This window comes from Erigeron canadensis, chromosome 3, assembly GCF_010389155.1.
Source record: "Erigeron canadensis isolate Cc75 chromosome 3, C_canadensis_v1, whole genome shotgun sequence".
Classification (NCBI taxonomy): Eukaryota; Viridiplantae; Streptophyta; class Magnoliopsida; order Asterales; family Asteraceae; genus Erigeron; species Erigeron canadensis.
In genome coordinates this window covers 38,356,710-38,370,729 of record NC_057763.1, presented here as the reverse complement: position 1 = coordinate 38,370,729, position 14,020 = coordinate 38,356,710, and the positions used below count along the sequence as shown (strand labels likewise).

The window sequence follows — 14,020 nt, the reverse complement described above, 5'->3', positions numbered from 1 at the left end:
TATACAAGGAATGTCCATCTCTTCCCTTTTCAAAAGTAACATGTGAAAGAGTAGAGAGATCAAGTTAGGAATTAGGAAACAAGATGGTGGCCGGTCACCAGGTTAGTGTTCTGTGTTCACCACACGGTACCGACAACATCAGTCTTGCTTCCGTCCAACTAATTAAGAGGGACACGTAACTATCAAAGGTCGTGTCATGTTAATTTAGTGCTAAAGGAAATATATCACATTAACTTTAGATATGGTTAAGTTATAGTTGGCAGCTGGTGAATAACCAAGGGTGAATTCAATTGTTAAATTATTGAAGGGTACAAGTAGCATATACTCGGAAACTCCAAAATGATATTCAATCAATCGTCACACAAAATATTCAGAAATCCCTTGACCTATACCTTGTTGAATCAATGATCTTTCTCTTTTCCTTTATGGATCTAGTTCATAAATTTCCAGATATTAAAATCTCTTCATATTTGATTTTTCATTTATATTCCTCTTTGTACGACGGATCAAAAAATTTTACTTGTAATAAATAAAACAAACTTGAAAAAGGCTACGGAGTACTTTTTTTATATTTTAATAACGACCCTAGATCTACTAATTAATTAATGCGCTTGATCAATTTAAAAAGGGAAAGCAAAACAAATTATAACACGTAGATCCGTTCAGTTATAATCCATAACCGTTTTCAAAGAGGCATCGCGCAATCCCATCCAATATTGTTTCTCACTTTATTTTTTGAAATTAGATATATGGTTCACACTTCAATTCACAGCTTTTTCTTTTTGATTAAAAGCTATTATATGTCTACATAACCTTAACGTGGCATTCGATTTGATGGCTTGATTACGTATATAGATGTTACATCAGCAAAATTACTTGTACCTGATGGCTTAGATTTGGGAAGATACATGTTCAAAAGGTTTTTCCTTAATATAATATTGTCGTGTCTTTAAGCGAATTATTAGGGAGCTTTAATTTTTCTCCGATAAGTATTGGTTTACTTATCGGTTGAGAGACTTTTTAGCGTGGACCTGATTAAAACAACATTACCTAAGGCCCTAAGCCCTGTATGTTATGGTTTCGATCCAAACCTGTAAAAAAGATATGCAATACAACAAATAACTTAAAAGTTTGATACATGTAATACAAGTTTTGATAGTTTGATATACAACAGCTAAACTACAAAAATTGAATACAATGTCTGTACATTTGTCCTGCTATAATGTTAGCTAGAGAAAATTAAAAAATAAAGTAATTCAATGGTCTAAGAATGAATCGTACGATATAAAATATATAAGTCTCTTTTAATATATTAAAGCACAGTTATTGACTAATTACATTTTTGATTTTTTCAAATTAATTTTTGATTTCAATTTTGACTTTAATTTAAACTTTTTTTGTTTTCAATCATCAATTTACACTTTTTTAATCAATAATTTTAGTATATTAAAATCAAGAATATATCCAATAGAAAATTTTTTCTCTTTATGTAACTTATCAACCAATCACAACTCCCGATTACCTCAATTTGATTTTTGATTATAATTTTTACTTTAATTTACATTTTTTTTAATTAATTTCTACCACCAATTTACATTTGTTAACCAATAATTTTAATATAATAAATCAAGAATAATCTTTGTATGAGTATTTCAAGTGGATTTTATCAAGAATAACTTTGACTTACAAGCTTTTATAAGTTATCTGTATGAATATCTAATATTCAAAATGTTGTAAACTCGTGTATTAGACACCGGTATTGAATATAGTTGGTGTACATAGCAATAATTATTGTAAATTTAGGATATTTTTTTAATGAAGAAAAGAAATAAATGGAAAGAGAAAATTTATGAAAGACATTTTAAAGATTTTTTATAGGTGGAAAGGGGAGAAGGAGGGAAATTACAGCGTAAATTGTGTCAACATTTTTCTTTAAAATTGGGCTGATTTGTCCCTTCATCTCCCCCTTTTCTTTCCTTTCTTCATTTCATTAATAAAAACCAAAGAAGTGCATGAAAACTGATAAATGTCTCGTATATTTTCATGCTTATAAATAGGACTAGATATCATTTAAAAATTACGAACTGTTATATTTCTTTTTACTTTGTTTAAACATGAAATTTAGGAATTTTAAAGGGAAAAATATAGGGTTGTCTTAAATGTTTAAGAGAATTCTCACATCTCCTCGATATGATCCTCCAAAAAACGAAACACTATGAATAGCCTTATAAAGTTGTATTACTAATACTGAGAAATATTTATACCATCATTTTTAATAATCTATTACAATTGTGCGTTAATAGTTTGTACTGTAATTTATACAACTTGTATAATATGATACATTTATCAAATATAGTGATATGAATATCACAACTCATCATTAATAACCTATTACATATATAAAAAAGAGAAAATCGTGATAATAGCCAATTTTCGTTGCGATCGTATCAAAATAGCCAAGGTTTTTTGGATTATCAAAAAAATAGCCAACAAACAAAACGCGAAATCGCAACAATAAATGCAAAATCGCAACAAAAAATGCCATAATCACAACAAAAAATGGAAATCGCAACAAAAAAGCAAAATCGCAACTCGCAACAGTTTGACTTTGACCTTTTTTTTTTGTTTTTTTTGTTGAGGATACTAGTTTATTAGATATAAGACATGAATACAAAACTTCAAATAAATCCTAAACTTTCATTAATTTTAAAAACACAATACAACTAAATAAAACATAACATTTATAAACATAAAACATTAAGAAATTAAAACACACAAAACATTAACCTACAACACAAATACATAAGAAACATACTTATAATCCCCTAAGTTAATAGTACCGAAAGGAGATGATTGTGAATTCGATTTTGATTTTCCTTTTAATTTTGATGAAGATACATACTCTCTCAATGGAGGAAAAGATGTTTGTGATGACATTGGTGCACCACAAGTCAGCCTTGTATGACCACTTTCCTTACAACGACTCCATGTCCATGATTCAGAGGTTTCATATTTTCCAATCCTGTAACCTATTGGTAGTATCCCATTATTAGCATCCATGCCTAGTGCTAATAAATTTGTTCCAAGATATCGACCTTTTGGATGTGCCCCATCAACTATAATAACCAGCCGCAAGAAAGAAACAAACGAACGTATCTACATATAATAGATTAAAGATGTGAGAAATACTTTAAAAGTAAATGAATAATGTGAAAAATTATAAGGGATATATTGTGGGTTTTCAAAGTGTTGGATATATTGGACAGGTGGAATACCAAACTGAGTTGTATGTGTTTCATATGGTCTTTGGTTTTGAAAATATGGTAGAACGAAAATTTGTTGGTGATGAAATTATGTTGGAATTATGAAACTTTGATGTTGGTAATTATGGTGTTGGACATTGTGATCACCATAAACGGGGGATGAAACACTTAATTAATTACTTCCGGTTCTTGACCCAATTTCACTACTTTTAGGTTGAACAACATACAATGCAACATTGTCTATTGAAACACTAATATAAGCCATGAACCGATCAACATCTTCGTTGTCATTTAACAAATAAACTTTACCATTTTTCAAATAAGATAACTTAAACCCACTATCAGACTCTAAACTCAACTTCCTTTGCAACACGTAACACTAATCCTTTATAAGTTAACTTTTTAAATGACAATTCTAATGACACATTCATAGGTAATGGTAAATACTGTAAAAACCATTCACATTTTCCATGATCCTCCAAAACACAAATCTACCCAAACAATCAAGATATTTGATGGTTCCATTATGTAAGAAACACTAAATAACGAACTAATCACTTGTACAAAACTAAGTAAATAAAAAGCATACCTTTAGTTTGGATTTAAGAGAGAAATTGAGATGGGAAATTTTGGAATATATTTGATAATTATGTTATTAGAACATATACAATGAACATGATATACCGTTTAACTTTTGTACTTGTATGATCATAAAATCTTGCAAAATTTTTTATCATTTTATGGATTAGAATCGCAAGAAATTTTATCTTTTTAAGGACAAAATCGCAAGAAATCTCATCCTTAAAAAAAAAGTCAAAGTCAAACTGTTGCGAGTCGCTAACTGCGAGTTATGTTTTCACGTTTTTTTGTTGCGATTTCTATTTTTTGTTGCGATTTTGGCATTTCTTATTGCGATTTCGCGTTTTTTGTTGCGATTTTGTTGGCAATTTTGTGATAATCGAAAAAAACTTGGCTATTTTGGTACGATCGCAACGAAAATTGGCAATTGTCGCGATTTTCTTTATAAAAAATTATATTTATATTAAATACTAAAACCCGATCATGTGAACTTTTTAACAAAAAGGTGAAAAATTTAGTGTATAAAAGTATGTAAAGCTTACCAAAAAAACCTTTGGGGATGTTTGGTATGATGGATCAGAAAGATTTTTCTTGTTTAGTTTCACTGAAAAATGGTAATGAAGAAGTGAAAATGATTTTCATTCTTTGTATTTCTCCTAAATTTCTTGTTTAGATTCTCTTAAGTTATTAATAACTTGATGGATCAAGTTAAAGTAATCTTGACCCTTGATTCAAAATCAAGAGTTAAGATCAAACAGTCATCTTTTAATTTTAACCCTTGATTTTAAATCAAGGGTCAAGATTTACCCAACTTGACTAGTCAAGTTGAATAACTTGGGAGAATCTCTTCCCGTCCGTAAATAGGTATCTTCTCTTTTTAAATACTCAATTTCTTATAATTCCCTTCGTCGTTCTAAATGTGTCATATTTTGAATAATCAAAGCCCTTTTTTTATAAACTTTGACCTTAACGAGTTAGTAGTAAGTAGTTATCAGTTAGTATTCGAAACAACACGGTGACATCCAATTGGGCAGTATGCGGTGCTCGAAGCACGCATGCCTGGAATGAAACTCATGAATTTCGAAAACCCTCCTAATAATCCATTCCTACAAATGTAGGAAGTGAGATTCGAACCCTGATGGATTTCCCCAAGGTCAAAGACCTTACCAATGGGACACTAACCTATTGGCAAAAAGATCGGGAATTTGACCTTAAATATTTTGATTTGTGTTATGTAATATTTGATGAAAGTTATTTGAATTGATTGAGTTTCAAATGTATTTTTTATTGATATAATTTTTATCAAATATTATATAACACAAATTAAAATATTTTTAAGGTCAAAATTTATAACGGAAAACTTTGAAAATTCAAACTAAGACACATTTAATTTGACGGAGGGTACCTTTTTCATTCTATCATTCCTAATGATTCCCAACTATCCTAATTAACACCATGGCAGTTTATTAACAAAATCCAATTAAAGAAAGAAATATGATTCAATTAACTCAACGTTGTGTATGCCTACGAGCCATGAGCTCACTGGTTTCATGTGACTTAAAGATGGATCATATCGGGTGGAAGAACATACTTTAGACAAAATCACCACCCAATAGGATTACCGAATATTAATTGTCTAAATACATGATGCATGCATATATGGGTCTAGCTATATGAACCACAAACCTAAAATGCCGTCGTCAAGAAGTCAAATAGAATTTGAATTGACCCACGTTTCAAAATCAAACCAAAGTTAAATACCAATGAATTGATAGAACTTTCTAAATTAAAGCTTCTCGTATTTCCGCCCCTGAATTTGATTATTGACCCATCGCCACCTTATATATAACTCACTTATAATAATATTCAGTTATTCATGTTTAGTTCCAACCGTTTTGAACCTCAAATTAAAAACCACATTCTTTCATCTTCATATAAATATATTTAATTTATTCAAAAAAAAAAAAAAAACCTAAAAAATGGATCATGGCGTGGGCTCTTCCAGGGACAACAAAAAAGATGGAGGTGGAGGGACAGGAGAGGTGAAGTATAGAGGGGTTCGTCGTCGACCATCAGGGAAGTATGCCGCGGAGATTCGTGACATTAAAAACAACAGTACAAGGGTTTGGCTAGGGACATTTGCAACCGCGGAGGAGGCAGCTAGAGCTTATGATAAGGCGGCCTTTGAGATGAGAGGCCACATGGCGGTTCTTAACTTTCCGGCTGAATATCCACCTACATTTTCAGCTGCTGCTTATAGGAATGCTGCCACGTCGTCTGCTGGAGAGTCTTCTTCGAGTGGTGCGCAACAAGGCAGAGAAGTTATCGAGTTTGAGTATTATGACGATACATTGTTAGAGGAGCTTCTTGATTACGATGACAAAACCAAAAAATGAAATCTTGATTTTATAAAGATTTCAATTTACAGTTGTTTTGATTAGCACGGGAAATATATATACATAATTCTCATCATGAAATTTATGTACTCTGAATAATCATAATATGTTGATCTTTGCTCCGAAATAATGCATGGTTCTGTTTCGTTCTTAATTAAATACTAGAAGATCGAATGTAAACCCCTACCATTATAAATGAACATTAAAATTTTGTTCATATTTTACTAGATATAGTGGTAAAAAAAATAAACTCATATGCATGCATGTTAGAAGTTGCTCATACGAGACTTAATTGCACATAGTGTAGATAGAGATGGAAAATAATAAATTCTCTTAATCAAATAGCCTAATAATCTTCTTAAAACATTAAAAAGGTGACATGTGGTATCCACTAATTCTTTTTTCTAATCTTGCCCCCTGATTTTTTCACATGTCATCATCTCATGGTTAGAAGGATTAATAGACTATTTGGTTAGCAAGATTAATCATTTCTCGATACAGATGGATCTACAACCTGATTCCTTTCAGTGGGCCTTCCAACTAACTACTCCAGTCGGCCTATACAATCAGGTATTTTGGTTTTATCTATCATCACTTGGATATATCACTATATCAGTGGGCCTTAAATTAATTTGAAATCATTGTGATCAGTGATAACCGATAAGGCCATTTCCATTTGCTTTAAAAGGGTTTAGTTCTCATACGTAAATATACTAAGGAAAAAAGGAATATAAGGTTGTTCGACATCTAAGGTTAAGTGTAGAACTCTTTACATACTAATATATTATAATATATTGTTTAATGAATAAATGTTTGGGCTCCCATGATTTTTATGGTTTAAAAAATTAATATATGAGTGTCTGACATCTAAACTTAGGTACCTAACAGCCTTATATTCTTATCCCCATATACTAATATGAGTAATATAGAGATTGAGGGGGAAAGGAAGCTAATTCTAATGAATTATTATATTTGGAAATGTTTATAGAAAAAGTAAAATATATAAACAAGATTATTTATTATCTAAAGTTAATTACTTTTTTATTTATAATATATCTTTTTTTTATGTTCAAAGGTGTGGGTCATTTGTTTGCAACAGGGTTCGCGCTACAGAGTCTCCTCACCCTCAATACCTTGTAGGAGGAAAATCCCCCAATTAAACTGCCCAGAGGCACAACATAAAATTGGGATAAAACTTTAGCTCTTCAACAAGCCTCGAACCTAGGTCTTACATCAGTGAGAGGCTTGTGTGAAATACTTTGTACCATTGAGATATTTGCTCGTTTGTATTTATAATATAACTAATTGATTTGTTTATTGAAAAAGATAAATTAATACGCTGAGGAATAAGTTTTAAGGGTACACTTTTTCCTTTAAATTTAGAGATACAAATAAAGATAGGATTGATGGCTTAATGAGCTTTTTATAACGATAATGTCAACTATAGTTAATATTAGGCAATTCCACTTAGGTGAATTACCATGAGGTTTTCCTTTTAAAGGGTTTATTGTGTGTGAATTTAGCATTCAAGTCATGTAGTTTTCATTTTGGTGAAATATTAACTTAGAAACTAATAACTAATATTTCTAGTTAAAAAAAAATGCAGTAACAAGTGTGATTAATCAACAACCAAGTCAGTTGGGAGTTATCTTTACTCCTTAATAAAGCAAATTTTCTCTCCCCCTAAATATTTCTGTCTTTGAAATACCTTATTTGCCCTTGGACTTTTTTTTTTTTACATAACTAACCAAAATCCTTAATAAAGCAGACCGCCTTCCACACTACCGACGCCGCATTGCGCGAGTACCATGTTTGTAGTCCCGTAAAAAAGAGCCATATGTTGCAATATGGAGAAGAGGTTTTGTTTTCGAGCCTTTTGAAGGGTTCTCCATCAGAGTGGTATCCCAATAACTAAGGCCCTCTCTTGTGGGTGGTATCGAGGCAGAGTGAATCGAGTTCTACATATTACATGTTTGTACGTATGTCATTGTGAATTCTCGATCGTGAACCACTAACTCACCGTTTTATAAAGAATAAGAAAAAATTGAGAACAATAATATATTTCAGAACCCATGTCCCTATAGACGAAAATATAGCCTGCTCTGTTGTTAAGTCCACGATTTGGGCCTATTCAAAAACAGGAATGACCATATTCCCCCAGCCCATCGCTAATACTTTCAAAAGATTTGTTATGATTCTCAATTCTCAAACGTTGAAGCCTTAATTTGAAAAAATTAGAAACCCTTACTTTGATTATTAGCCACGTGGGGGAATGGGTTTGTTGTAAAAAGTAATTGTTGTAAAAAGGGGGAATGTATTTATTTAAGAGTTAAGGTTAGATGTTGTTAAGTAACTTTATTAAGGGTATTCATAGAATATAGATAAATTAAAAATATATTATAAGTATTTTAAATGGAGATTTTTAAAATAGTGAATTAAATTAAAAAAAAAGGAGATATTTTGAGGTTACAATCAACAATTTAGTTAAAAAAATTAATTAAAAGAAAAACTAAATAATGTATAATGTAAATAATTTATAATGTAGTATAGATAATTTTTGAAAAGACAGATTTTAGCTCCGAAAAGTCTAAAAGAACCACAAAGGCCCAAACATATATAAAGAGTGTGTTTAACTGCCATGAGCTATTATGAGCTAAGTTAGATACAACTCTCTAAGCAAAATTATAAATTTTTTCTGCCTTTTATCGGAGGTGGGCTTCTACCTCATTTAGATATTTAATTGAAAAAATAAAATAAAATAAATTGCAGGTTGTATAGTAATTCGCAACTTTTTTATGATGACTTCAATAAAGTTAGTTACTTTTAACAAGTTTTGAAGTTCTAATTTCTATGATACATCATATATCCCATAACGGCATAACGAGTGCCTTTTCATACGAGAAAGGAAAGAGAGAAATTTTTTTTTTTACTTTTAACTATGTAAGAAAGGAAAAAAAATAAGATTGAGTCTATTGAATTCATATAAAGAAATTAAAAAACTAGCATTAATATAGTTTAAAATGATTATTAGATAAAAATTTATATTAACCATTTTCTTGTTAATTCTATGAAGCGGAAGCAATTTTAAAAAGCATAAGAGAAAATTGGGAAATTTTGTATTTTATTATAATTGAATAACAAGATTATAGACTTGTGTCCAATACTGGACACGGGGTTTATGATATTATCAATATTAGATTTTTATACATTTAAGTCATAAAAGCTTATAATTTTGAAAATATACGGTTCTACGTGTTATACTTTGCAAGTTGAGTACCATAACCACAGTTTCATCACTTTCATTATTAGCTGAGACATGTTGATGGAATTGTTTGCCGTAGTCATTCCACAAGGCACATGCTATAATAATTTCTTAAACATAGAACTTTTTCAAAACCAGGTTTACTCATAATGTGATATTATTATGAAAGATAATTAAAAATTAAAATATAAACATACTTGTGATTCTGTAGTTGACATTCAAGTGTATGTATTTGTTCATACTGCGGGTCTATAACACGAATAGGTTTATTTTTAATCATCTGTTCTTTGATAATTAGATAATAATTATGATTATTTTCATATTCTTTGATAACAATTATGACTCTTAATTTGAGTGACAATTATACACTTTAAGCATTAATACACCAAGTTAATATAAAAAAAAAGATATATTATGTATCTTTTTTATTGAGAGATTATGTTGAAATTTTTTTAATTAATTAAATGATTGTAATTTTAAAAAATTTCTTTCAAGTTGATGGCTAAAAATAAATATAAGTTAATTATTCAGGACTAAAAAGTGTAAATTATTGATGGGAAATAAAAAGATTTTTAATTTATTGTTTATCTAAGCGAGAGTCAATTTGGAAAAATCGAACGATTAGATTGGTTAGTAAATTATTCGTTCAATTGTTTTATATTATATATAAAGATAAAGATGGTTTTGTTTAGCGTGTGCCTCTGATCATATCATCAGTATATATAGTTATTCACTTATTATCTTTTATAGATATCTATATCCATATTAATTAATTTTATCAATCTTAATAAGATTAAATAATGACATCATCAAATTCTAATTTGATAAAATTGAAAGATATGATTGGTTAATAAGTTATTAGATCAGTTGTATATATAAAGATAAAGATGAATGACAAAAATACAGAGTTTAAATAGAGACGAGAGAGAGAAAAAAGAAAAATTGGATTGGAAAATGATTGATTCTCCAAAAGTAACTTACTTCTGTTATTTACATTCTAGCTAGTCCATATAGTTACAACTTATTAATTCAAACCTTAAACTATATATTTCATATTTTACTCCAAATTATAAACTAGTTAGTTTCTCTGTAAAATGTATAATGATAAATTGTTATCGATGAATATGACACATTTGTCGTCACATAAACAAATAGGCGATGTTAACTGTTCTCACACCAAGTGCCACGAATATACTACTGTATATTTCAAATTAAATATGGAGTACTGTGTATATATATTTCAGATCCTGAATTATTTATGTCATATTCATATATGATGATACGATTCCAGTGTTCTAAACCGCATAAAACATTTGAGATAAGAATTTGAAAAAGAAAACGATATCAAAACATCAATTAACTAGTTACATATATATATATGGCCGACAGCGGAGGGATCACAAAAGAAGTGAAATATAGAGGGGTTCGAAAGCGGCCATGGAACAAGTATGCGGCGGAAATTCGCGACACGAAAAACAATGGGGTGAAGGTATGGCTAGGGACATTTGCAACCGCGGAGGAGGCAGCTAGAGCTTATGATAAAGCTGCCTTCGATATGAGAGGCCACATGGCGGTTCTTAACTTTCCCGCTGAATATCCACCTACATTTTCATCGACTGCTTATAATGCCGCCACTACCACTTCTTCTTATTCATCTGCCGGAGAGTCTACTTCAAGTGGTAGTAGACAAGTTTTCGAATTCGAGTATTTGGATGGTAAATTGTTGGAGGATCTTCTTGATCACGTTCACAATCAAACCAACAAATGAAAAACTGTATATGCAGATCGATAGAGCTATCTAGCTAGCTTCTTTTAATTAACTAATTAGTTTGGTTTGCATCACTTTATTAATTAAGACACACATTTTATATATGTTGATCACGGTGTTTAATTAATCTATCATCAAACTTTTATGATGTGATCCGAGATGTCCTTTATTTGCGGTCCTTGTTTGATATTCTGATTTTAATTAAGTTTTAATACCGGAAATTAATATAACTATAATTTTTTAATAATTATTATATATATATGGCTTGGATATTGTAAAACAAATATTAAAATAAAACCATCTTGACCTTTAGATCATGGTTAAATTGATGCACGAAAATTCATGAAGTAATTGATGTACGATGATTTTCATGATGCACAATGATTTCAGTAAAGAGATTGTTTTATTTGTTTTACTTTAATACTTGTTTTATTTCACCTATAACCTATATATACTACAAATAATGTCGCATTTGTTCACACTTTTAATTAGTGTGAACAAATTAAAAATTTTAGCACGCTTTTATGTGTGTAAAAACTAAAGGTGTGTACAAATTTATCCACAATAGTTACAAAGTAGGGGTGTTCGTGGTCCGGTTTTGACTAAATCTCAAACCAAATCAGGATTCGCGGTTTCAACATATTTTAAACCAAACCAGACCAATTGTGTTGTCTAACCGGACCAAACTAAACCATGTAAGCGGGTCTGGTTTGACCGGTTCAACGGTTTCGTGATCATTTTTTCTTTTCATTTTTATCTCCAAATAATTTTATGCATATATTCCGTATATATATTTTTTTTTTCTTTTATTACACAAATAGATATCACGAACACTATGATCTTAACATTATTAATAAAAGCACTAATTAAGTTACAATAATATTGTGTTTTATACTAACAAAATATGAAATATTAAAGGGGATGAAGGACTCGAGGCTTATAATTTTAATCTTTGAGTGAAAAAATAATGGAGTAATGAAGATAGAAAAAATAAAAGGATAAATGAAAAATAGGAAAGAATGAAAATAAAAGTAGATTCATATGATATAAATAAATGTTTAATAGAATATCTTATACGTGTTTATCAAAAAATCTTTTACAATATATCTGAACTAAAATACCTGTTAATATATTGCGCATACTACTAAAATATATAAATGTTAAATAGAATTCTTTGGTAAAAGTTGATGAATATTATATATATAAATATACATATATCTTTTGGTCCGGTCCGGTTTTTGACGATTTACGTTTTGCTCAAACCGTAACCGGACCAAGGAACCCGGTTTTTCAAAACTTAAAACGTCAGACCAAACTTTAACAACTCAAACCGACCAAACCAATCCAAGTACCCCGGTTTGGTCCGGTTTTCACGGTTTGACGGTTTGATGAACACCCCTACTACAAAGTGTGTAAAATTAAAAGTTCACACTTTTTAGTGTGATCTTTTATAACTATATATTTTGTAACAACCCATTTGTCCACACTAATTAAAAGTGTGGACAAAAGTTCGTGTGGACATATGGAATGTTACAAAATAATTATGAATGTTCACACTAAAAAGTGTGAACTTTAGTTAGTTCACACTTTTTAGTGTGAATAAATTTCTACACACTTTTAGTTCTCCATATTTTTATACACATAAAAACGTGACAAATTTTTTAATTTGTTCACACTAACTAAAAGTGTGGACAAAAGCAATATTATTTGAAGTGATATATATATATACACATGTATGCATAGTATGTATTTTTTTTTTCTTAAATGGCAAATAAAGAGATATATTAAGAGAACCAGAGATAGAACCTGGAAACAATTTCTCTACACCATCGTGGTAGGGGTAAGACTGTCTACATCTTAACCTCTCCCATACACCGTCGAAGTATTGAGACCTTAAATCCGTGAAAGACGGCATTTGGTGTTACTTACTTACTATTAAGAGAACCAGGGATACAACACTTAAAATCACAATCGATTTAGAGTCTTTCCGGATTGAAAGGAAGGGCCAGTAGTAAGTTACAACGATGAGCCAACGGTGACATTGGTTGTTGAGTAAGACATAAGTGGACGAAAAATGTATATCAACCAAATCATAGAAAGTTACTAAAACTAAAACATATCCTACAAATCATACGAAGAATTAAAGAAACTACTAATCATTAAAATTACCTATCACACCACATAAATTGTAGTTTGTAAAAACAAATGGTTCATGCCAATGATGTCTATCCCCGGTCGCTTATTATATCTTTTATCTGTTCGTTTTTAAACGGGAAATTAGACAACTTAAAATAAGTTTCAATTCTAATTATCCGTTTCTAGCTTCAACTTTCGGCTAGATTTATTAAATAAAAAATTATTGATATACCTAAAATCTATGATGTTCTACTATACTATACTCCAAAGAACAAACTGTGGTCCCCTTTGGTACCTGACTTTGACAACAGAGCCTTTTTCTTTTTCTTTTTTAATGAACAGGACAACAGAGCCTTGCTATTAATAATTCATGAAATAATTCTGACCCATTAGATTTTTTCTATATTTGGAAAGATCTGAGAATATTATATAACAAGAAGCTTAAAAAAGGTTGAGGACGTAAGACAGACACGAGCAGTAGTGTAATTAAATAGTCTAGATCTAAATGGATCAATATATATTCGATTTATATATATATATAAACTGACCTATTGACAAAGGAATTAATATATATATATATATATATATATATATATGACTTTGCAAGCGACAAAGA

General features: G+C 30.1%; 2 protein-coding genes across 2 annotated transcripts; both read left to right on the top strand.

Moving 5' to 3' along the window:
- Nucleotides 1-5,655: 5,655 nt before the first annotated feature.
- Nucleotides 5,656-6,314, top strand: LOC122594180 (ethylene-responsive transcription factor ERF095-like). Its single transcript, XM_043766650.1, has one exon. The coding sequence runs from the start codon at nt 5,822-5,824 to the stop codon at nt 6,236-6,238; it is 417 nt and encodes a 138-aa protein (XP_043622585.1). The 5' UTR covers nt 5,656-5,821; the 3' UTR covers nt 6,239-6,314.
- A 4,427-nt stretch (nt 6,315-10,741) lies between these two features.
- On the top strand, nt 10,742-11,379 carry LOC122594325 (ethylene-responsive transcription factor ERF098-like). The gene has a single exon (XM_043766804.1). The coding sequence runs from the start codon at nt 10,879-10,881 to the stop codon at nt 11,266-11,268; it is 390 nt and encodes a 129-aa protein (XP_043622739.1). The 5' UTR covers nt 10,742-10,878; the 3' UTR covers nt 11,269-11,379.
- Nucleotides 11,380-14,020: the final 2,641 nt, after the last annotated feature.